Consider the following 26120-nt stretch of genomic DNA (forward strand, 5'->3'; position numbering starts at 1 on the left):
CACTATCTCTCTCACACACACACTCACTAACTCACTCACACACACACACACACACACACACACAGACAAGCTCATTAACCATCACACACACACACACACACACACACACAAACACACACACACACACACACACTCAGTTTATATGAGTTTAGAGTTTATAAGTGTACAAGTTTTTGAGTTAAGAGTTTATAAGTTTAAATGAGTGTGTACGAGTTTTTGAGTTTACACACACACACACACACACACACTCACACATAGACACCCACGCTCTCTCTCTCTCTCTCACACACACACACACGTTTTGAGTTTAGAGTTCATTAGTTTAAATGAGTCTCATTGGCTAATATAGTATATAGAACGGCAGTTTGGTTTAGTCTTCAAGGTATTTTGATTTGAATTTTCGTCGGTTTGAATTTTTTAGAACTCCCAATGTAAGTCAATGGGAGTTTTTGAATGAGTTTTTTCGAGTTTTGATCGTCATTTTTAGGAAAACCGTAAGTCCGATCAGTCTGAAAAGATATAGCAACTCGAGTCAGATCAGTTTGAGTGTCTGAGCCGAGTTTGGAGTATGTAGAGTTAAAGCTCTAGGAGGAGTTTGATATAGAAATTTTTAGGGTCAGAAGAATAATAATAATAATAATAATAATAATAAGTTTAAATAGGATTTCAATATGTTGGCTCTCTCAAGCCAACTTAATAACTAGATGCGAAAGTTCGTCGAGACAAACTTTAAGTTGGCTTGAGAAAGTTTGGACCAGAAAGTTTTTTGCTAGGCGGTTGCTAGGGTATTCTGAGTGGTTGCTAGGCGGTTGCTAGGATATTTCTGGTGGTTGCTAGGGTCTTTTGGGTGGTTGCTAGGCGGTTGCTAGGGTATTTTGGGTGGTTGCTATGGTGTTCTGGTTGGTTGCTAGGCGGTTGCTAGGGTATTCTGGGTGGTTGCTAGGCGATTGCTAGGGTGTTCTGGGTGGTTGCTATGGTGTTGCTAGGCGGTTGCTAGGGTGTTCTGGTTGGTTGCTAGGCGGTTGCTAGGGTGTTCTGGGTGGTTGCTATGGTGTTGCTAGGCGGTTGTTAAGGTATTCTGGGTGGTTGCTAGGCGGTTGCTAGGTGGTTGCTAGGGTATTCTGGGTGGTTGCTATGGTGTTGCTAGGCGGTTGCTAGGATGTTCTGGGTGGTTGCTAGGCGGTTGCTAGGGTGTTCTGGGTGGTTGCTATGGTGTTGCTAGGCGGTTGCTAGGGTGTTCTGGTTGGTTGCTAGGCGGTTGCTAGGGTGTTCTGGGTGGTTGCTATGGTGTTGCTAGGCGGTTGTTAAGGTATTCTGGGTGGTTGCTAGGCGGTTGCTAGGTGGTTGCTAGGGTATTCTGGGTGGTTGCTATGGTGTTGCTAGGCGGTTGCTAGGATGTTCTGGGTGGTTGCTAGGCGGTTGCTAGGGTGTTCTGGGTGGTTGCTATGGTGTTGCTAGGCGGTTGCTAGGGTGTTCTGGGTGGTTGCTAGGCGGTTGCTAGGGTGTTGTTAGGCGGTTGCTAGGGTGTTCTGGGTGGTTGCTATGGTGTTGCTAAGGTATTCTGGGTGGTAGCTAGGCGGTTGCTAGGCAGTTGCTAGGGTATTCTGGGTGGTTGCTAGGCGGTTGCTAGGGTGTTCTGGGTGGTTACTATGGTGTTGCTAGGCGGTTGCTAGGGTATTCTGGGTGGTTGCTAGGCAGTTGCTAGGGTGTTCTGGGTGGTTGCTATGGTGTTGCTAGGCGGTTGCTAGGGTGTTCTGGGTGGTTGCTATGGTGTTGCTAGGCGGTTGCTAGGGTATTCTGGGTGGTTGCTAGGCAGTTGCTAGGGTGTTCTGGTGTTGCTAGGCGGTTGCTAGGGTGTTCTGGGTGGTTGCTATGGTGTTGCTAGGTGGTTGGTAGTTGTCACAGATGGTTACTATGGAGTTTTGATATAGTTGTTTGCATGATCTTGGTATGATTTAGCACTTAACTAATCGCTATTAGCATGTAGCTATTCACTGCTAGCATGTATAGCATGTTAGAAGTGCTGTTTGCTAGCATGAGTCAAAAGAGCCAAACCTAATCTCTATACGATGTTCTGATACAGAGATATAGGTCTTGCAAAACGGTTGCTAGGGTACTCAAGTTTGGTTGCTATGGAGTTGCTTGGGAGCTGGGAGCTTTAAACGTAAGAAGTTTAAAGTGGTTTGAAGTTTAAAGTAGTTTACAGTAGTTTGAAGTTTATGGCAGGTAGATAGATAAGTTAATAGATAGATAAACACACATACACATACACACACACACGCACACACACACACACACACACACACACACACACTAACTCGCTCACACACTCACTCAGACACACACACACTGTATGAGTTTTTGAGTTTTGAGTTTATAAGTTTAAATGAGTTTAGAGTTTATAAGTTTAAATGAGTTTAAGAGTTCAGAGTTTATTAATTTATGAGTTTAATAGTTTATAAGTCTATGAATTCATGAGTTTATAAGTTAATTAGTTAATCTCATACACTTATTCTAATTATAAGTGTATGAGTTTAGAGTTTATTAGTTTAAATGAGTCTCAATGGCTCATATAGTATATAGAACGGCAGTTTGGTTTAGTCTTCAAGGTGTTTAGATTTAAATTTTCGACATACACATACACACACACAAGCACGCACGCACAGACTCTCACTCTCTCTCTCACACACACACTATCTCTCTCACACACACACTCACTAACTCACTCACACACACACAGACAAGCTCATTAACACACACACACACACACACACACACACACTCACGCACATAGACACACACTCTCTCTCTCACACACACTCAGAGTTTATATGAGTTTAGAGTTTATAAGTGTACAAGTTTTTGAGTTAAGAGTTTATAAGTTTAAATGAGTGTGTACGAGTATTTGAGTTTACACACACACACACACACACACACACACTCACACATAGACACACACTCTCTCTCTCTCTCTCTCTCTCACACACACACACACACGTTTTGAGTTTAGAGTTCATTAGTTTAAATGAGTCTCAATGGCTCATATAGTATATAGAACGGCAGTTTGGTTTAGTCTTCAAGGTGTTTAGATTTAAATTTTCGACATACACACACACACAAGCACGCACGCACAGACTCTCACTCTCTCTCACACACACACACACTATCTCTCTCACACACACACTCACTAACTCACTCACACACACACACACACACACACACACAGACAAGCTCATTAACCATCACACACACACACACACACACACACACAAACACACACACACACACACACACTCAGTTTATATGAGTTTAGAGTTTATAAGTGTACAAGTTTTTGAGTTAAGAGTTTATAAGTTTAAATGAGTGTGTACGAGTTTTTGAGTTTACACACACACACACACACACACACTCACACATAGACACCCACGCTCTCTCTCTCTCTCTCACACACACACACACGTTTTGAGTTTAGAGTTCATTAGTTTAAATGAGTCTCATTGGCTAATATAGTATATAGAACGGCAGTTTGGTTTAGTCTTCAAGGTATTTTGATTTGAATTTTCGTCGGTTTGAATTTTTTAGAACTCCCAATGTAAGTCAATGGGAGTTTTTGAATGAGTTTTTTCGAGTTTTGATCGTCATTTTTAGGAAAACCGTAAGTCCGATCAGTCTGAAAAGATATAGCAACTCGAGTCAGATCAGTTTGAGTGTCTGAGCCGAGTTTGGAGTATGTAGAGTTAAAGCTCTAGGAGGAGTTTGATATAGAAATTTTTAGGGTCAGAAGAATAATAATAATAATAATAATAATAATAAGTTTAAATAGGATTTCAATATGTTGGCTCTCTCAAGCCAACTTAATAATAAGTTTAAATAGGATTTCAATATGTTGGCTCTCTCAAGCCAACTTAATAATAATAATAATAAGTTTAAATAGGATTTCAGTAAATTGGCTCTCCAAGCCAACTTAATAATTAGTTATATCTAAAAAAAAAAAAAAAAAAAAAAAAAAAAACGTTTAAAATATGCCCTTGCTTCCCTTAATAGAAAGAAAAACCCTTTGAGACAATGAGAAGGAGAACAGTCAGTGGAGTTCCTGGATATGTCACCCGATCCTCCACTGGGCTGAATGGTGAGTTGATCAACACATTATAACACAACCTAATTATTTGTACAACTAGTGTAAATGAGTGAGCATAATCACCAGTTATTTCATTCTTCTTAACTGTTAGTCAGCTATGTTAGTCAGTAACTATGAGGTCAAAGGTCACTTGAACTTTGTACCCTATGTGAGACAAAACCTTGGCATCTAAAGTGTTCCTACACAAGCATGTGGGGCCATCTGAAGTTCCTGTAGAGAAGGAATCTGCCGGCTGTGTCTGTGTGTTAAAAATATTCCTCAGATAATCCTAACAGAATAGTTTCAACTTACTCACATGTAAGTCCTATTTCACAAGTTTTCAATGAGGGTTGACAGCAGGATTGAATGCGTAAGCCTGTGTTCAGTGCATTCAAGAGACAAAACACACTGCTTAAAATGGCAGTTATGACACTGACCCAATCCACTGACCTGACATTCATCACGCTTGACACGAGTGACACTTTGGACTGGGTCGATTCAGTGTTTTGGGGTTATAGTTGTTTGAAAGGGTTTTGAGAGACCCTTCAGTGTCTGTGCTGTGCCCACCAATGGTGTTTTAGGTTATACAGAGGCCTCAAAGGTTTTTGAAATAATTATGCCACTTCTAACAATGTAAGAATATAATTGTATTAGATAGCAAAAATCTAATTAATAAATAAAACAAATATTAATATAATATTTATTACACAAAGATAAATATATAATTCTAATTATTTTCATTTAAATAGGCTATATAAAAATCATATCTTAATTTATTTTTATTAATGCACATTTATTTTAGAGAGAAAGTTTCTCAAGCAACTGCTTTTCACAAAAATAAGTATATTTGGACTTTGTCAAATGTTAGTAGAACATATTAATGTTAATGTGATGAACTGACTTCATACAGACACTAGTCAAGTATGGGTTAAGCGTCCAAACAATTTTCAGAACTGCTTTACTCAATCTTTTGTGTCAAAATACACCCCAAGTTTGTTTATAGTCTTACCCGCAATGCTTCTTCACGGGTGTGTACAACAGAGAGCATATTAAAGCTTAGCTTAAACAGAACAGTGTCAGTATATAGCCTCAAATTTACCACAGGTTGTTTCAACCATTCATAAGTATTAATACCCACAAGTACGTTTATGGCATTAGTCAGTGCCTTAATTATTTTGAGATGTATTAGCAAGCTCTGTAAAGTTCATCAAACGTCACTGGACATAACGTTCTTATTAGCGGTGTTCGGTTTTATAGTTTTAATATAAACAGCTAAAAATAGAGACTCTTTCTGAACAATCAGCCAGTGAAATGTATTCACGTAAAATGTATTTCAGTACTTCTCAAACATCCTTTGGCATTAGGAAGCAAATGTAGGCTAATGTGGGAATTGTGCTCAAGGGGGTTCCCTGTACCCCCGTCACTTCCAGAACCACTGATTGACTCAGGCGTGTGGAATACCGCCCATGCTGCTTCCAAAATAGCAGGCTGGCCTCATCACGCTCTGCAGTGAGCAGTGATAAAAATCAGCTGTCACCCCTTAGAGAGGGACAGAGTGAGACAGGACTACTGCTACAGACAGCATCAGAGTCAGACCAACACAAGTCATCACCTGCGGAAATACACAAGACTGAGGCTTTAAAGACAGCAAAGACCTGCTATCTGGAACCGGCAATTCACTCTGTGAGTACAGGAATCAGTGTGGACAGGAATTATAGAAATTCAAATATTATAGTATAAACATAATATAGCCAATTAAAGGGATAAAATAGCATACATTTAAATAAATTTGGTTTGTGAAATTTTCCTTTATTTTAGCAGAACATAGTGACTGATTGTCATGTCTGTGACTCAAAGTAATGCCTGTGAATTTCAAAATGATCCAATTATGTTGAACGACATGTCTTCAGATGTAATCATAATTACCTAAAATGTATAATAATTAACCCAGAATAAAGAAAATGAGAACAGTTACATAATTTATACTGTTCAATTTAACCTGAGTTCTAACAACAAGCCTGTTAAAGTAACATTTTGAACTACACACACACACACACACACACACACACACACACATACACAACTGTTTAAAAGTTTGGGGTCTTGTGTTCACCAAGGCTGCATTTATTTGATCAAAAATACAGTAAAACAGTAATATTGTGAAATATTATTACAATTTAAAATAACCGTTTTTTTTTATATATATATTTATAATGTAATTTATTCCTGTCATACAAAGCTTAATTTTCAGCATTATTACTCCAGTCTTCAGTGTCACATGATCCTTCAGAAATCATTCTAATATGCTGATTTGATGCTCATGAAACATTTATTATTATAAACAATGTTGAAAACAGTTGAGCTGCTTCATATTTTTGTGGAAACGTATACTTTTTTTCAGAATTGTTTGATGAATAGAAAGTTAAAAAGAATATCATTTATACAGTAGTGACAAAAAGTGATGCCCGGAGGGGATATTCGTTTTTTTTATGACACTACAAGTTCAATTAAACAATCATAATATGAGGTAAATATTTTATATATGAAGGAAAAACGAAGGGTGGGGTTATTTTACTATGAAAAAAAAATGCATAAACAAAAAGCTACATACAATATTATATATAATATTTTGTTGGTTCTCTCATGTTTTTGTATGTGTTCATAATTTCTTTGTAGCACAATTTGGCGTTAATCATTGCATTCATTCATCACCACAAATAAAAAAATTGACACAAAGCACAACTACGCATTATGATTACAAAATCGTTAACAAATTTTTAATCATATTTAAATAAAGTGTGAAGATTATTCCCAGGCCGGACATCACTATTAGCCACTAACAATATAAAAGTCTTTACTGTCACTTTTGATCAATATAATTCATCCTTGCTGAATAAAAGTATTAAAAAAAATTTAAATCTTACCAACCCTAAACATTTGAACGGAAGTGTATACAACACCTGAAATCACCTTGTTGAATATGCAGTGGCTAATATCGTGACAGACAGAAGTGCCATCTAAATATGCCATGGTCGAACCTGCACTATTTTAAGCAGTGCTTTTAAGTTGTGTTTTTAACAAGACCTTTGAGCGCTCACAGGAAACCAAGGAAGGCAGCTGACGAGAATAAATGCCAAGCGCATATCACAATAATTTGGACAGCTGTCAGCAGCACAAAAGCACTCACATTCTAGGACACTAATAGCTGTGCCCTCCATGAATGGGGGCTGGTCTCTGTCAAACTTTCATTCAGCTGATATGATGTCAGCTGAATGAAAGTTCTTTGAAATACATATCTAAGACATCAAATGAACTGTATCACAGATGTAAATAAATGTTTAGATCATCTGACCCAAATTAAATCATTATACAAGGCAGAGATGGGCACTGTTTACAATTCCACAGAGGCCTTTGATCATGTCCATATCTATACATTACAATTCCTTAACTACACCTTTTATGTCTGATTAGGCTTAAAGGAAATGCAAGCAGGCACTTTTATCACATGACAGCGTCACAAAGATCAAGCCAAACTGCAGTTTACACAGTATTCTCATTTAAATCCTTAGTAAAAATGTTACGTGTAGCTGCTGCTGCTTTATAAAATGAAACATTTGTTATCTTAGTAATTTGACAAGATGCTCCAGTTCTGTTCTTTACAAATCAGAGAGCACAATATTTAGACTCCCTCTTCTAAACGGTTAACGTCTAGCTAGACCTCAGTATTGTATGGCCCTGTTATTCTCTGTGCTCATCCAGCTATGCAAACGTTTTAAGCCCAGACTCGTGAGTGGCGCCAGTGATGGGCCATGTCCTTTTGTCCCATGAGAGCTTACAGAGTGAAAAACAGAGGTATGCTCGAATATAATCATTAGTTACAGCTGACAGACCTGCGCTGCCTCTAGTGCTCCTGACCTCAGAGGGAAGGCTTTTGTTTAGATCATGCCTACTGCAGCTTTCCAATAATCTAATGTGCCAAGTCTTCTTTGCTGCTCCAAACCGTAATTACATCACACATCGTCATGAATAATAAGTGATACACTGTAATTCAGCATTCAGAAACAATAAGACTTCTCTCAGTTCACATCAAGCAAACAGGTTTTTATTGTTTGCTAAGAACAAACTTTAGGTATTAGCTAAATAACCAATTTCTTTTATATTCTGAATCCGATCATTTGCTTTCTAGATATACAGTACTATTATTTGGTGACCATTTTAAAACCATGCTAGCAAAATATAGTTCCCATGTATAAAAGGCTAAGATAGAAACATGAATCAGGGAAGCTTTGTCACAGTGTTTTGTCCCCTGAGAATGAGAAACGTTAAAAAGGGTCACAATTCAGCTGACACCGTGGTTGTTCCTTTTTGACATTTTACAATGGCGTGCAGGCCACTGTTTTTGTTTAGTTAGATGTCATGCTAAGAAATACAATCAAATTGTAACAGTACATCTGAGAACAGACAACTATTGTAGCCTAACAAGTGTAATTTTTAAAAATGCATTAAAAAATGTACACATATAGCCTACTATGTGCGGAGCTGAATAGTTTCCATAGGTCCTTGAGGTATAATAATAACCCACAGATAAAAGCATACCAACACCAGCTCCTGTCTATTTATACACACCACTATCAGAGCCATTAGATGGCCAAGGAACTGGGTCAGGTCAGTCTTGTTTTATTTCTAGCCTACTTCTGTATTATTATTCAAAATGTTATGCTTACGATCAGAAAATTATATAAAAAATGCTTTAGTAGCATGCCACAGATATTTTTGCTTCTGGTAGTTTCAGTCGCATTTAGTTTGCATACAGACCTCACAAACAGCTGTTATTAAAATGTTTAACACACATTCAAAATTTTAAATAATCTATAAAATGCAGTTAATATATAATGCATGCTAATAAATAAATTAACAAATAAAGCAAATGTTTCCAAAATTTCCATTCACCAGGGAATACCAAAACAAAAGTCATCTACTATCAAAAGTCAAAAATTTCAAAAGCAAAAGATGATAAACCATAAATCAAAAACATACACCATAATCAATAAACTAACAATAAATGATGTAGGCTACATTTAAACAACTCCGACAAGTTGCGTATGCAATTAGTGAGTCTGCTATTTTTAGTTTATAAATAATTTCTGACTGTAGTTTTGAGTAACTATATTTGTGTCTTGTGTGAATTAGATGAGAGGAGACATTTCAAAAAAGACCAGAGACAATCTGCCTCCTATCAAGAGCACAAACAGAAGTACACCTCCTCTCCTATCCAGAGTGTGAAAGATAGATCTGCCCTTTATCTCTCAAAGGTAGCAGCTGCAGACTCCTCAGGATCCATCAAACAGCAAGTGAGTGCTCATTGCATCTGTCATATCACTCACAGCACACAGGCATCTGTAAGGTCAAGTTCTCAGACTGAATCACTCACATGCACACAATTCTGTAAAGTCTGGTCCACACTCATTTTACAGTACAGTACAGTACAGTAAGTCTTCTGGTGGCCAGTGTTTTCCTCAGTCACTGAATAAGTCATGTGTTGTGAAAAACAGCTTCATGCAAATCAAATCTTAAGTTTTCTATGAAAAATGAGTAGGAATAATTAATCATGCTTCTTTCTCAGGGCAGTGTGGTCCAAGAACACCTGATCTCAAGCGGAAAGAAGAAACAACAAAGCAAGGTATGAACAATAGTTTTTGCTGACTTTCTAAGTCTGCTGTGTGACTAATGACTAATGCTAATAGGTTGCTGTGTGACTAATTTAGAAACAAATATAATAAAGATACTCTTTGTGACAGTCTTAGTATATTAAAAAAGTGCTTTATTACCATGTTTCCAAACAAACAGGGTAATACATTAAATATAAAATAAATAAAATATCCATAATTAAATCAGATTCACAAACGTGGTAAGTAATGTGGTAAAGATGTAGTCTTGTTAATGACAGGGTTTGTGATACAGTAAAAGTAAAGTAGACACAGGAGGTAAAATCCAGTGAATATATTCTTAACATAGGAGGTAAAATCCCATAACCATATTGACAATTTGTAGTGTTTTTGAAAATTCCTCAAACATAAAAATCCCAATTCCTCAAACATAAAAACCCCAATAAATGTTATGATATTTCTGCATGTAGTTGGCATTATAGCTGGATTTTGGTTACAATGAATTATACTCTAGAAATATTCTTGTTACTATTCTATTAATTTTTTTCCCTAAAATGTGTGGAAATGTGAAACTTCATTTGTTGTGGAGCATTCATTTTGTACTAACAAGGCTGAAAACCATGAATGAAGTCAAACCTCACATGAATAGGTGTGCAGTGAACTATTCCCTACTAAACACAGAAAAAGGTAAAGTATGGCTTTTAAGCTTAAAAATACTAACTTTTAACTATGTTTTTAATTAAGAGTTTACTATTGACAGTTTATTTCATTGCATTGTGGAGAGTAACTTGAGCCTTCATACTTCTTCTTTGCATCCAAGATGGCAGAAGTAGCCAAACAGATAAAAGTGACCGATGCAGCCAGTGGAGATGATGATTTCCCTCCCCCTCCACCTCCTCTACCAAGACCTCAGGTTCTGGTGTCACTTCAAAAGGACCTAAGCCAAAACCTACTCCCTGTACCACCTCCAAAAGAAACCTTCTCAGAGTTCTACCAGCAACGGCAAAAAAACGAACTGAAGCGTATTTTTAAACACATTCATCCTGAATTGAAGATGAATCTTGATGATGTTGTAGATGATGAACTAATAGAAGCAATAAATCCCCAATCAGTAGATGCAGCATATCAGGGGGAAGTCCAATCCATGCGCTGGATATTTGAGAACTGGACTCTTGACAATATTGGAGACCCACATGAAACAAAAAAATTACTTGACGAAGAAAATCTTCAAGGTGGGGATGTGAGGAGCAAATCCTCACTGTTTGAGCATTCAGTGTTTGATGGTCAGTGCACAACAGCTGATGAGAGATCAGGTGTAGTCAAAGGAGATGTTCGCACAGCCACCTGGTTGTTTGAGACACAGCCTCTAGACTCAATCAGTAAGTCAAAGATGGAGGATGAGGAAATAGTGGAGGTCGTACTGAAGGAACCCGTTCAGAAGGGAGACGTGAGAGGTGCACGTCTCCTGTTTGAATCCAAACCATTGGACACTTTAGGCCGCTGTTGCTCTGTTGAAGACCAACACTTCCTAATGCTCAAATCAGAACTCCATGAGAATAAAGGAGATGTGAAAAAAACCGTCAAACTCTTTCAAGCAGACCCCTGTTGTGCGCTTAGGGATAGCAGTGGCAAAATCCATGAAATCAAATCAATCTGTAGAGAAGAAATCCAAAGCAGTGACTTTAAAACAGCACGTTGGCTTTTTGAAACTCAACCCTTGGACCACATTAATAAAGGAGCTGGTGTGCAGATCATTCGGGGGATCTCACTTGAGGAAGCCCAGAAAGGTGGTGTTGATCAGAAGAAATGGATGTTTGAGACGCAACCACTAGATGCAATTCATGAAGGTCTTGTGGAAGAACAAAAGTTCAAAGGAACAGTGGAGGACATCTCTGGGGAAGCAGATGTTCATAAACTAAAGCAGCCTCTGTCATCTCTTAAAGGACAGTCTGTGGGTGAAGTTTCAGAGAAGGAGGCAATTGTTGGAGGAAATGTAGGATCCACCCTATGGCTTTTTGAAACTCAGCCCATGGACACTCTGAAAGACAGCTGTGAGGTAGGACATCTCCAGAAAGTTATGGTGTCAAGTGATGAAAAAGGAGAAGTTAAAGACAAAAAGCTGCAGTTTGAGAAATTCAGTGCTGGTAAAACAACAGGTGATAGTGGAAACAAAGGAGATGTGAAGACTTTCAAGGACCTTTTTGAAACATTACCTCTTAGTCATATCTCTGTGAAAGCAGAGAGTCAAATCCATGACATTGCAGCCGGGGATGTCAAAGGCAACCGTTCACTGTTTGAAATCACACCATTGTATGCAATTAAAGACTGTGCTGGAAATTTCCATGAGGTTACGACTGTCAGTAGAGAAGAATGCATCAAAGGAAATGTACAGAATTACAAATGGATGTTTGAGACAAGACCCTTAGACCAATTTGAAGAATGTAGCGGACAAGTAGAGCTCATCAAGGGCATTACAAGGCAAGAGGACCTGACAGGTGACGTGAGGACAGCTAAATGGATGTTTGAAACACAACCTTTGGATTGCATAAATTTAAAGAGTGAGAAAGAAGCAAACTCAACAGTACCAACAGAAGAATTTCAAAAGGGTAATGTGAAGACGTGCAAATGGCTGTTTGAGACACAACCAATGGACATTTTGTATGAGAAATCAGAAAAGAACCAGGATGTAGAACCAGTACCAAAAGCCGATGTGAAGTCACACACTTGGCTTTTTGAAACACAGCCACTGGATAACATTAAAGATAAGGAGGACTTCAGTTTGAAATTGTGCAGTACTGTGCAGGAAGACATAAAAAGTGATGTGAATGTGAAGACAGTGAAACACCTGTTTGAAACAGAGACTTTGGACAGAATAACAAAGCAAACAGATTCTGGCCAAAATGTAAGATATGTCAGTCAGGTGGATGTCCAGTCTGGAGATGTCTCTAGTGTCAAGGAAATTTTTGAATCCAAGTCACTTCATGAAATAGGAAGTGAATGCATCAAAGTGTCTGAGGAGAAGAAAAACGAAATTCAGTCAGGATCGGTCCACAAATTCACTTGGCTGTTTGAGAATCAGCCTATAAGCAACATTAATGAGAAAGAGGACAGAATAACTCACAGTGTCAGTGATGTTGAGGGTGGTGATGTTGGAAGCAAGAAGTTTATTTTCGAAACTTTCTCTCTGGACAAAATCCAGGATAAAGACGAACTACTCGAACACCAGTCAATGAGTGTTGAGAAGCCCATGAACAGTAGCGGTAATGTGAAATCCAGCACAATGCTTTTTGAATCACAGCCGTTATATGCTATAAGAGACAAGGACGGACAGTTTCATGAAGTTACCACTGTAAAGAAAGAGGAAGTGATGAGAGGAGATGTCAGGGGCGCGAGGTGGATGTTTGAAACCAAGCCACTGGATACTATTCAAGCAGACAAAGAAATTTACGTCATCCGCGCAGTTACACAAGAGGATGTGTGCAAGGGGGATGTGAAATCAGCACGCTGGAAGTTTGAGACTCAGCCTCTTGACTCCTTCGAAGGACGAGAAGGGCCCTCAGTCAGGGTTGTTGAAGATATAAGCAATGGGAACAGTGTGCAACAAAGCAAGCAACTTTTTGAGACTGAGCAAGCTGCCCCAAAAAAGTATGTGCGAATGGTGAGCGTTACAGACGTTCAACAAGGTGATGTGCGTACCTCAACCTGGCTGTTTGAGAACCAACCTTTTGATACTCTTAAAGGTGAGCCAGATGAGCAGAATGCCTTGACAACTGTACATCGAGAGGATAATGCAAAGGGAGATGTGAAACGCTGCACTTGGCTATTTGAATCACAGCCCTTGGATAAAATAAAGATTGATGAATCAACTGATTCATCAAAGGAAGAGTTTGTTTCATCAAAGGAAGAAATCCCCAAGGCAGATGTCAAAAGCACAACATGGTTATTCGAGACCACACCGCTGGACAAAATCACTGTAGAGAGTGTGACAGACACACTCTATCGCCTTTGCCATTATTCATTCATTCATTCAAGTGGAATCATCATCCAGGCAAATGATTATAAGTACGTAAACATGGCAAAATATCAAATTGTGAACAATGAGGAGACCAAAGTTCAAAAGGAGGAAGTTGTTGAGGGAAACATCAGGAAAATAATGCTGCAGTTACTGTTCAAACCGAACCTGAAACCTAAAGTTGTTCTACTTAAAGAGGATGAACAAGGCAAGATGCACAGCACAGTGCTTGAAATCCCATTTCAACAGCCTGGATGTGCAACTAACCCTGAGGCAGAGTGCAAGACCCAAGAAGCAGTTAAAATTATTGAGAGCTTGTTGGTTCAACAAAAAACAATCAAGACAGGCTTGGTGATGCAAGAATCGGAAGGCGGGCAGCCAGAGATGACTGTGTATTCCCTCCACTGTCAAAGCAGCCTGACTGAGTCACACGACATCGCACGAGGAGATGTCAAGTCCACTATTGGCAACCTCCTTGCCACAGTCCACAGCCAGCAGACCAAACCATCTTGCAGACTGGAACAAAATGAAAGGGGGAATGTTGGTCTGTATCGAAGCTGCATTGAAAAGGGCGACCTTAAGAGTCTACAGCGAGATCTTTCTGAGGAGGAACCAGCAGCCTCCAGTATAGACCAAATTGAAATTGTTCAAGGTGATGTAAAGGAAGCAAAGCGACACCTAAATCAACAAAGAGACCAAGCTGAAAGAACAATCTTGGATGTTGTACCAGGAGATGTTAAGAATGTAAAAAAGGTTTTCTCAGAGGTCTGCACAGACCTGGATGTTGGAAACTGCGTGTCAAGGGAGGAGATCATCAGAGGTGATATTTTGTCGGCCATGCAGCAACTTGATGAGGCAGTCAAGCAGCCAGTCATGATCCAGAAAGAGGAAATTGTTTCTGGGGACATTAAGGCAACGCTTGAATCCTTGGAGCGGGCAAAACAACAAAGCTTGCACATGGAGCGTGAGGTCATCAAACCAGGCACCATTTATGATCTGAATATAGAGGTAGAAGAATCGTGCTCAGAAGAAAATGAAAGGAAATTAATTAAGGAGGAAATCATTTCAGGGGATATTAAGGCTGCCAAAAGGTCCCTGGAGAGAGCAAAGAACCAAAGCATGAGAGTAGAACGAGAACATGTCGCTCCTGGAAAGCTGTGTAATCTAAATGAATCATCTCAGTCTCAAAGCAACACAACAGTGGAGCAGTCTACAACATCCTCCTTGAGTAACCAGCGGATTACAACAACATTTCGAAAGGTTAGTGACATAGAGAATGATCAGGGATCCACCGAAATAGTGTGTTGTCAAAATGAAGTGGGAGGGAGAAAAAATATAATAGATATTAGTATAGAAAATGGCTCAACAGTGCTAGATAACACTCTTCAGGTTTCAGAGTTAGAGCCAGATATTGTTAAAGGTGATGTGAAGGCTGCTATACAGTCTTTAAGAAGTGCTGCAGTAGAGCAGAGAAATGTAGACAGAGAGCAAGTTGTTGGAGGTAATATGCAAGAGACACTCCAATCTCTCGAGAGATCTAGTATAAATATTTCTAAAGGAGATTACAAGGCAGCAATGTTATATAGACAATCTGGACAGACACAAAGCAAGATGACAAATGACTCAGGGACTAAATGCAAGCAGAGTTTTGATAATTTGCCTTCATCTGACACTCAATTGTCTTCTTCGGTTTCAGTGACAGGAAGTGAGCATCTGATCATCTCGGCACTGAATTCAGAATCTGTTAACTCCAGCATGGACAATTCAAAGCTCTCTTGCACTTTTGCAGAAAAAGATGATAATCCACCACCCATCCCTCCAAAAACTGGCCATCAGGTTAAAAATCAGAAGCCAGTTATTCCACCAAAGCCATTGCACATCACCACCAGCTCCGAACACATTGCAGAAAAAACACAAATTTGTCCAAGCTCACCTGATTGTCTAATTAATAAGCAGACTCCAACAATCCCACCCAAAGTGATTGCTACCAAGAAAACGTTTTCGCATAAAAAAGAAACCGCAGAAACTTCAAACAAAGTTAATGACAGGCAATGCAACATTCATGAACCAGTTCAAAGGACAAACTTCACAGACCCTGTGGGTTTTCAGAAGCTGCAGTACACTGAGCAATGGGTTCAAAATTCCCACATGCAACATATGTACACTCCATCAGTCAGCGAAACTCATGATGAAGGTTCCTTTGCTTCTAATAGAATAGGCATGGAGAAAAATGTGATTCAGAGGATAAATGCTGCAGAAGAGATCAGGATGTGTATGGAGAGTTATTCAAAGGACAATAATGAACTAAACAATGGGTTTAAGATTGCACTTCAGAATTTTGGGGAAAAGAAAACAACTATGAACACAACCCCAACTTTCTCAAAGAAAATTAAAGTTGTGCAAAACAAAACCATACAGGAACAGGCGAAAACTTTCAAAGAGAACACAAATAAAGTTGAGTTACACTTCGCCTGCAAAGACACCACTTCAACACCTGAAAAACATGAAGTTCCTTCAAAGTACGATCAAACCATTAAAGAGCACAATGATTCTGAGAACAAAGTTGTTTTGAGAGAAAAGAAAGCAAGGAGAGAGACAGAAGATGAGCGCCACCAGAGGCTCTCCGTCCACAAAGACGAGATCATGAGGGGCAACGTAAAAGCAGCCATGGAGATATTTGAAAACCTTATGAGACGAGAAGAGCTTAAGATCATTTTGTCAAAAGTTCAAGAAATAGAGGGGGAGACCTGTGAGGTGGATGTTAAATCTCTGAAGACTTTGTTTGAGAATGTGCCAGCTTGGATTACTAATCCAATAAAAAATATGAAATGCAGACATTTTCCAAGAGCTGGCACAGAGACAGAAGGCTTAAGAGATGATGTAGAGAGCATATCCTCCGTTGAGGCCGCATTTGAGGACCTAGAGAAAGCAAGCATGGACATCATCAATTTGAAAGAACAAACATTAGCTAAACTCTTGGACATAGAGGAGGCAATAAAAAAAGCTCTGTACTCTGTCTCAAATTTAAAGTCAGAGGCAGACATTGCAGGGTTGTCAGGTCTGTTTAGTGAATCCTTAAATGTTGATAATGTCTCTCCAAGTACTAAAAACATTAGGAAAATTAGCATTGTGTCCAGCAAAGCAAAACCTGTGCAACCTAAACAGGATAACAGGGATCTGCCCAAAGAAGCACCACATGTACATCAAGTTCAAATGGGAAAAACATGCTCAAACATCCCCTCCTCTCCTTCATTTATTTCCATTCATTCTGCTGCAAGAAAACCCGTGGAGTCACCCATGTCACCACAGCCTCTCTCAGACAAATCAAAAGCAAATGACCAACCTAATGCAGTTAGCTCCATCACACAGTCCTCCCCTGAGAAAATCTCAGTCAGCCACGTTTGTAGCCCTCCAAGTCCTAGAAGGAAAGTCAGCGTTCTTGAAGTACAGCGAGTTCCTGAGGTTGCAAGTGGAATCATTGGCACTAAAACTGTCAGTGAGAAATATGAAGAGATAGATTGCTTTGGGAATACTTACTTTTCCTCCAAAAGATCTACATTTGTAACCAGGCAGTCAGAGACAGAATTATCTTCCTCATATGATGTAGTTACCAATCCAGGGAGGTATGAAGGAATGACTTCACCTGTTTTGCAAAGGTCTGGCCAGACCTTCTCCTCAAATTCTCTGTGTAAAAACAAAGACAGGAAAGTGTTTGTAACTTTCGGCCATCCCAACACAGAAAAACATTAGCCAAGCTGCCCATTCTTTTTGTAACAATATTTTGTCATTTTTATTTGCATATTTCTATTTAAAATACATAGATTTATTGATCCTTTTTATGTGTGTAAAATAAACGGTTTTATTGTGGTGCTTTATTTAAGAGAAATTTTTTTGTACTGTTGCAATTAAGTGGTAATGTTAAATATTTATGTTTGTTTCAAAAACTGTATATCATATAAAATAAAATACTTACAAAGCAGTATTTGTTATTATTTTCTTAACAGTTAGATTAAACTCTCTGTCTATTGTATCTCTAAAATGGCATTATATAACAATTCTGACTTTTTTCCGTAGAAAGATCTTCATCCTGTGTATTTCATACATAACAACTCATATTGCATGTATGTCTATATTGTTGTCATAGTTCCTGTCACCTGCTAAAGAGATGTGCTCTGCATGCCTGATGCCAGTTTACCCAATGGAGAAAATGGTGGCAGATAAACTAATTCTACATAATAACTGTTTCTGCTGCAAACACTGTAATAAAAAGCTAAGGTGAGAGAAATTTAGAAATCAGTTTCCAAGACATGGTTACAAAATAATCATTAGTGTGATACTGGAACCTGTGATTCATAATGAGAAATACATGTGCTATTAAAACATCTAATCAAATACAATCTATTTGATATCATTTATATTGGATATTTAATTGATTTTATCCAATCACAAATCAAAAATGATAAGACTTGATTCCCTGGGAATGTTTTCACAGTATATACTTTAACAATGAATATTCATGGGTGTACTATTATTTATTACAGCATTCACAATTACTCTGCTCTTTATGGAGAGTTCTACTGCACATACCATTACCAACAGTTGTTTAAGAAAAAGGGCAACTATGATGAGGGTTTTGGCCACAGACAACACAAAGACCTCTGGCTTGCTAAAACAGAGGAACCTAAACCTACAAAGTTCAGCTCAGCACGTAACACTACATGTGTTGATGGTCCTCTGGGGTCATTTACAGGAGCTTCATCTCCACAGCAAAGACACAGAGATGCTCAATTCAAAAGTCCTGACACCAAGAACAAGCTTACAGTTAGCTGGCCACCGGAAAACAAGTGGACCAGACAACACCCAGTTTCACAAAGTACTTCCTTTGCTTCAAGAAGGACAACAGACTGGTCAAATGTAGACCATCCTTCAGCCAGAAGCTCCAGAAATGCTCTTGAAAAGAAAAGGTTTAATTCTGGGCTGGATGAAATGGACAAATCAGTTCATCTGTCACCTCGGGGTTATGAGAAGACAAACACATACTTATCTCCCTACACAATTAAAGGTGAGGTTAAAACACCACATTCAGAGCCTGTTTATACACCTCATCCACGAGGTTTAAAAACATTACAGAAGACTGCAGATACATCTGCCCAATCTGGAACACAAAGCAAAGTTTCAAAAGGAGGGACAGTGACAAGTAAAGACTTGAATTCTGTTACCTCAAGACCAGATTCTGTGAGAGAACCCAGTTTGGCTGAAGATGGGAGAGTTTATAGCCCAACGAAAATAAAAAAGTCTGTCCGGTTTGCTTCGAGTTTAAATACAGATGGGGAAAACAACACAGAGTTCAGCAACGAGGAAGCTGAAAGCTCTACTGGGGCCTTTGTTGAACCTGCAGTTGTCAATGGTGATGTTATGACAGCAAAGAGAGATATGACAACTTTAAAATCAGGAATAGAAATAGAGGAATCACCCGAGGAATGTTTAATTGATACAATGCACAACCTATATGGCAGTGATTCTGTCAAACATCCCAAAGCTTCGGGCGGACAAATGCAGGATCCTTTTCTTCAGACTACAGTAATAGAAGAAAGCATCTCATCTGTACAAAGAAATTTAGATGATTCAACAAAGGCAGATGAGGCAATTATAAGCAAGATGAAAACAATTCCAAATCTCAAAGAACTGCAGGTAAATGACATCACTGCATGTGGTACAGAAACATTCAAACCAAATAGTGAATTGTGTGATTTGGAGCATGTTGCAGAGATGATTAATGAGGATGTTACTGAGACTAAGGCCAATGTTACAACCTCCAAAGAGCAAGAACCCATGGACATAATTAAAGATGAATCTAAAGACCTTGATATGTTGAATTTGCCTCCAAAATCTGATGATAAAAGCAACACAAAGGTTGGTGACAAAAAGGCCACGGATAAAGGGAATAAAGGGTCTTGGTCTAAAGGTAAAAGCCCTCTTTCCAAACTCTTCACATCTGGCCCAAATAAGAAAGAGAGTAAAAGTGAGCCAAAAACAGAAAGCAAAAGAACCGATATCAAACCAAGAAATTTACTGAGCAGACTCTTTTCGGCCACTGAAACGGAGTCAGAAATAAAGAAAACACCAGAAATCAAAACAGAAACTACATGTGAGGATTCAGAGAAAATCGTAGGGACAGAAGATGGAGTGAACACTGCATTGGTTCAGGATACTTTTTCTGTATCTCTTCCTCTGACAGATACCACCTCTCAAAATAAACCTCAAGAGACCATAAAACCAACACAAAACTCACTAAGTGATGCTCCAGAAGAATTAAATCCATCCGAGAGCTGTCAGAATCCCATCTTATTGTCTAATAATGGCTCCGCTGATGAGACAGTGCCATCAGTAGACCTTGATCAAACTGAACAACTCAAGCCTGCTTCTGGTGGTTTAGGGGAGATTGAAAGCAATGAGGCTCTTATTTCCTCACAAGAAGACATTCATTTAGATCTCACCTCTCCAGACTCTTTAAAACCATCAGGTTTTGAGGAGAGCCTCAACTCCTTTTTGCCTCAGAATGAAGACACATCTGGTTTTCTTGATACATCTGATGCATTCACATCTCAAGTTACGAGCACTAGCACAGATGACATGGCTTTTTTAGATTCAGATACACTTGATTATACAAACAGTGGCACATTGACGGACATTGAGAATTTTGAAACGCCATCAATTGATATAGGGAGCTCTTTTATTGAAGGACAGCCATTTGGAGAAAAAATACAAGGAGAAAGAGGAGATTCAATTCAAAAACCTTCTGTGAATCTGAATGAAGATACTCTAGATATTTTTGGTTCATCAGATTCAAACATTGAGGTAAACTCATTTGGAAACACCCTGACTGAAATCCACAAAAATGAAGCCAGTGTTTCCTCAGGAATGACTGATGATCCCTTTGGTATGGACAATTTATCAGTACAAGAAATGGATATCTTTGGAGGAGACAATATGCTCACTGTCTCTGACCAAATGTCCACAAATAATTTATTTGATATTATGACAAACAGCAAGTCTCAAAGTCAAAACCTTTTTGAGGGAATTACAGATGGTCAACTGGGACCAAATGGAGTTTTTGACTTGATAAGTTCTGAAGATGACCCATCAACACAGAAAAGGTCTGAACCTGAACAGGGAATTCTAATTCAAAGTGAGGTTAATAATGTTTTCGAAAGTAAAGGCAATCTGTCAACCTCTAATGTGTTTGATCAAAACCTTTCCGGCCAAGAGCTAATTGAGTCATCTCAAACAGAGGCTTTTGATTTCTTCAGCTCTGAGCAAGATCCACCCAGAGCAGCATTCAGTCCAATAAGTGCCGATCCATTTCCAAATGACATCTTTGCAAGTGCTATTAACGGCCCAAGCACAAATACATTCAGTGTGGAAACCATGCAAATAACTGCAAACCCATTTGACGATTTCACCCGGTTAGAGAGTGACGGTGAGGCTGCAGAGACACAAGCAAGCAACTTATTTCCAGATGACATATTCTCATCTATTCCTGCCATTTCTTTAGAACCAGCACAGGACACTTCCACCCTGACAGATCAAACAAACACTGACACAAATGGTGTGCAGCCACAAAAGCTCGAAAATGATTGGATGTCTGACCTTTTGGGGTAGAATCGTTGCCACCGTTCAGAAAAAATATAAAAATATTTAAATTAAATAAGCAGGTATATTGATTTGCCTTTGCTGGACTATTCTGTATAATTCACAAACTTTATTACTAACATGTGATTGATTGATTGATTGATTGATTGATTGATTGATTGATTGATTGATTAATCAATGTGTATTTAAGTTAAAGTATTCATGTATAATGTGGTGTTACTTTTTTTATTTCTAAAATAATTAATCAATGTATATTAATTTAACGTGTCAATATCTAATGTGGGGTTACTTTAAAAGTTTTTATATACAAAAAATGTTGAAGTATTTGACAATTACTGCATTGTGATTCTACAAAAGTTGTTCAGTTAAATCAGAATCAGATTACTTTTAGTATATTAAGCAACCTGTTTTTTATGACTATAGTTCTCTGACAGGGGAAAAAAGAAATTGATTTATTAGGCAAAGTTCACTTCAATAATCCCTGTAGTCATCATATAATCCATATATATTTGTGCACAAAAAGTTAATGTTGATCATGAAACAATGTAATAATAACTGTGTTCTTCAAAGACTAACTGGTCATAATAAATAATAAAACAACAATTGACATGAGGTTTATTGCATATTGTTATTTTACAGTACATAGAGTGCTAAATGAACACTAAATGTACAAATCTTTTCATAGTGCTGAATGGCAAATAAACTGCAGAAATTGTAATAAAAATCTAACTGTTATTTCTACATATCATTACACTGTAAACAGAACAAAAGAAATTCCACCATCTTGCAAGAAGTTAAGAGGTTATAACTTGGTTGCTTGGATGTCTTCACTATCCCTAGTTGCAGGATTAGAAAATGTTGGTCTCCTTTGGGGAAATAGAGGTGAAATAGTGTTGAAATAGTGTTATTTTTTCCCTTGGCAAAAACATAACAAAAACCTTAAACGTATTTTAAATCAATATGTAACATGTAACTTAATGTGTAACTTGGATTTTAAAGAGTAAATAAACAGATTTTAAGGCGTGAGAATTGCAAAAGCAGTTTAATACGCAGAACTTCACTATATAAAACTATTTTTACTAGTTGCATGAAAACTTCAATGTACATGTACCTCTTGCCCTCTGCCTCCTCTATGGAATCAGGCAGCTCAGTTCTTCTGGTCTCGGGCAGCAGGAAGGCCATTATCCCACTTGCTAGTGCCAGGCTGCCAATCACCACAGTAGGGATAGTGAAGTGGTAGATCTCCAGCAGGTTCACCACAGGAGACAACATACTTGCGGCTCGTGAAGCTGTGGAGCCCAGCCCCGTGGCCGTCTGACTGGAAATCAACAAGCGGATTATAATAAAACTGCATTAAAACAACACTCTCATTAATACCTATAGAAAATGACACATGATCATGCCTACCGAATGGCGGTGGGGAACAGTTCTTGAAAATAAACGTTGCAAATACTGCCTGCTCCGTTCATGAGAAATCTTCCACATGTGGCAAGAGCAGCGATGGCGACGTAATTACCTTAAGTAGAGAATCACATGGTTAAGTGCTGATTCTTTGTATGCTATAGAGTGTTACTATGGAAAACATTTTACTTTGTGGAACTGCAAGAGTCAGGAGACAGAGAACCCCTCCCACTATAAGGGCACCCATTAGAGACACCTTCCTTCCAGCTGCTTCCAATGACCACATGCAGAAGAAGTGGACAGGAATCTCAGAGAGGCCGAATATGAGTTGATTGAGAAAAATATTAAGGCCGAACTTCCCCACATTCAGAGTGAGGCTGTAGTACGCCAGATTTACAGCACACCTGAGTATCAACAGCAGAGGACCATTCATGTTTAAATATTAATTCAAGAAAACACATTTCAAGCAAAAAAAAGTCAAAATATTAATTCCACGAGAATCGACTCACCAAGCGAAGGTAATGGTTAAGAAATATTTCCTGAGCACACGGGAAGCAAAAAGCATTTTTATACCTCCTTTTTCAACAGGCTTTTTTTTTAGGACCTAACAGATCAAATAACAAAAAGATGATATCCATATTGTGTTATTTAGGAGAGATGGCACTGTACTTTGGCTTGACATGTTAATTTGTAAAATATATCTCAACCTTCTCCAGTAATGAGTCAGGAACTGTACGTTTGTTGATCGCTGCTGCCTTCTGAATGAGTTCTTTCGCATCGGTAGTTTTTCCGCGGTCAAGAAGCCATCTGGCAGACTCTGGAATAAACCTATATTGGTGTGCACATCTAATTATTTAATTCACTCACAAATTCATCCAAATGTAAAGAAACATATACATGAACATATATACCATATGTAGACAACTACAAATCCAAGTGGGCCAGCCATTATAAATTGATCCATCCTCCAGTCCCTGACAAAATACACAACGGCAAGAAACATGACCTGCCCCAAAGCGGCCAGGACTTGACTCAGGCATGCAGCATAGGATCTCTGAGTGACTCCAATCCACTCGGTGGCTACAGTGAGGATGAAAACATTGTGATAAACACATAAGCAATTAGGTAAACACGGCAATTATGTGTTACAGTCACATAGCCAATATAGTCTTACAGAAGACCCATCAACTGGTTTGTTGTTGACACATAAATAAAGTCTAAAAATGTTCTGTGTTTCTTCTAGAAAGAGCCATCTGATGTGTTACATTAATTATTCAGTCCGCTGATAGCTAACATAATGTAAAGGTTGAAAACATCAATATTGTCTCATACCGAGGATAATGCTGTTGATCCGAAATCCTCCGAGGGCAATACCAACAATGAACTGGGATGCGAGGTACACATAAAATTTTGGAGAGAGACCAGTCACGACTGTGAAGATAAGCATGAGCACCATAGGTATCTGTGTAGCTCGTTTGCGACCAAACCTTGAGTTCAAAAAAGAAAGGGGGAAAAAAGCCACACACAAAAAAATCCACTGAAAATGAACAATGACATCATGCATGAATGGAAATGTTAGCTGAAGGCTGAATATGTTATGCCACTTTATTTAGCATATCTTTAGATGGCGTAGCTTCAGAAATGTATGCATCACATGATTTAATATATATAAAAAAAATGATACATTACATATTTTTATTTATTTGCACATTACATAATATTTACACAATTGTTTTTTACATATTTTAATATAATTAAGACATCCCAACACTTAATTTAACATAAAACATTAGAAATATATAAATCTAGGCAATTTAAAGTAAAAGTAATTCTACTAGTAAAACTTCATTTATATGAATTGCAAGTTAATGTGGGGGGGGGGGGGGCATTCAGGTATTACTTTATTTTACAGTGTATTTTGTATAGCAATAATAAAAAATAATTTTGCTAAATTACAAGCAACTAACCTTAAACAAAATGCTATTTTAACCATAACACTATAATAAGTACACATTGTTAATTAAAATTACTCAGTACTTATTTGTGCATTTAGTCCTACACTTTAACAAGGACACCTTAAAATTAAGTGTATCGATTCTGTATTTAATCTAAAGAGTTTGTCCAAATTGAATAACATTATTAACTGTACGTTTTTAACACTTACGATTCTGAAAAAGGCCCAAAAAGTACAGCTCCAACTAGTATTCCAGCGAAGAATATTGTCTGTGCGCCCCGAAAGATATTTGTATTTTCACAAACAAGATCAAACTGCAAAACACCACAAAAATATCAGGCTTTCTCCATGTAAACAGCATATTGTTTTCTAAATCAGTCATTTAAAAACATAGTAGTTAAATTACATTGTGGTGTGACCACAGTGAGCACATGAAGTTCATAACATCCATGTTTTCAAATATACGGGTGACAAAACCCAAGTTACTTACATCAGTAACAATGGTTGCATCATAAATAGGATCATTGTGCACCCATCCATCAGTGCAAGTGGTAGTTTCGTTTAGGCCATATTCCCGTATAGCAGACAGATCCCAATCCACAGGCACATACATCTGACAGGGATCGAAAGAGCCATCCGGGAGCCTAGGCAGGGTCAAGTTAAGCTGCTCTTCCTTCGTCAGATTTGGACCCACCTGAAGGATCCAGTCAGCGTTGCAATGGTGGTTCGTGGCTGCATGGTTGAAGACAAGGCTGGAAAACTGAAAAGGCAAAATGAGGTTTGGAAAGCACAAAGCAAACAAGAGAAGCTTTTGGAAAAGCCCGAAGTCTCCTATAGATTCTAAAATCTCCCCAAAATCAGCCATGGTGGTCCAGAAGAGGAACAACCAAAGAAAGCTTGAGTAACAAGTTATAGTAGAAAAAGCTAATTAATGTTTAACTGCATAATCATATGAGTGAATGTATCATAGAAAGTCGTATATAGAGAGCAATGGTCATATTATTGATGTGAAAGTGTAACAGGTCAACATTCAAAGATGTTTTGACACTGCTGATGCGACATAGATGGACAGATTGTCAGACAGACATTGTGTGTGTATATATATATATGTGTATATATGTGTGTGTGTGTGTATATATATATATGTGTGTGTGTGTGTATATATATGTGTGTGTATATATGTGTGTGTGTGTATATATATGTGTGTGTGTGTATATATGTGTGTGTGTGTGTATATATGTATGTATGTATGTATATATATATATATATATATATATATATGTATGTATGTATGCATGTATGTATGTATGTATGTAT

The 26120-nt window shown here is 38.2% G+C and overlaps 3 protein-coding genes across 5 annotated transcripts; 2 read left to right on the top strand and 1 right to left on the bottom strand.

Moving 5' to 3' along the window:
- Positions 1 to 4050: 4050 nt before the first annotated feature.
- xirp1 (xin actin binding repeat containing 1) lies at positions 4051 to 17808 on the top strand. 2 transcript variants are annotated; one of them, XM_084118926.1, is made up of 4 exons: positions 4051 to 4129; positions 9308 to 9468; positions 9741 to 9797; positions 10604 to 17808. In XM_084118926.1, the coding sequence occupies exons 1-4, from the start codon at positions 4066 to 4068 to the stop codon at positions 17543 to 17545; spliced, it is 7224 nt and encodes a 2407-aa protein (XP_083975052.1). In that variant the 5' UTR covers positions 4051 to 4065; the 3' UTR covers positions 17546 to 17808. The 2 variants fall into 2 exon arrangements, with proteins under 2 accessions (XP_083975052.1, XP_083975051.1); XM_084118925.1 differs by lacking the exon at positions 4051 to 4129 and adding an exon at positions 5653 to 5800.
- Positions 17809 to 17945: 137 nt separating this feature from the next.
- Positions 17946 to 22157, top strand: LOC311086179 (uncharacterized protein). The gene is made up of 2 exons (XM_084118933.1): positions 17946 to 18070; positions 18337 to 22157. Exons 1-2 carry the CDS (start codon positions 17961 to 17963, stop codon positions 21455 to 21457), a joined length of 3231 nt encoding a protein of 1076 aa, XP_083975059.1. The 5' UTR covers positions 17946 to 17960; the 3' UTR covers positions 21458 to 22157.
- slc22a13a (solute carrier family 22 member 13a) lies at positions 22047 to 25750 on the bottom strand. Of its 2 annotated transcripts, XM_084118935.1 has the most exons (10): positions 25294 to 25750; positions 25014 to 25117; positions 24182 to 24336; positions 23761 to 23929; positions 23557 to 23677; positions 23359 to 23453; positions 23039 to 23253; positions 22856 to 22964; positions 22560 to 22766; positions 22047 to 22314 (listed from the first exon to the last, which is right to left on the bottom strand). In XM_084118935.1, exons 1-10 carry the CDS (start codon positions 25666 to 25668, stop codon positions 22251 to 22253), a joined length of 1614 nt encoding a protein of 537 aa, XP_083975061.1. In that variant the 5' UTR covers positions 25669 to 25750; the 3' UTR covers positions 22047 to 22250. The 2 variants fall into 2 exon arrangements, with proteins under 2 accessions (XP_083975061.1, XP_083975060.1); XM_084118934.1 differs by lacking the exon at positions 22047 to 22314 and having other exon boundaries at positions 22422 to 22766.
- Positions 25751 to 26120: the final 370 nt, after the last annotated feature.

The sequence above is a fragment of the Abramis brama genome (genome assembly GCF_963993115.1).
Source record: "Abramis brama genome assembly, chromosome: 7".
NCBI lineage: Eukaryota > Metazoa > Chordata > Actinopteri > Cypriniformes > Leuciscidae > Abramis > Abramis brama.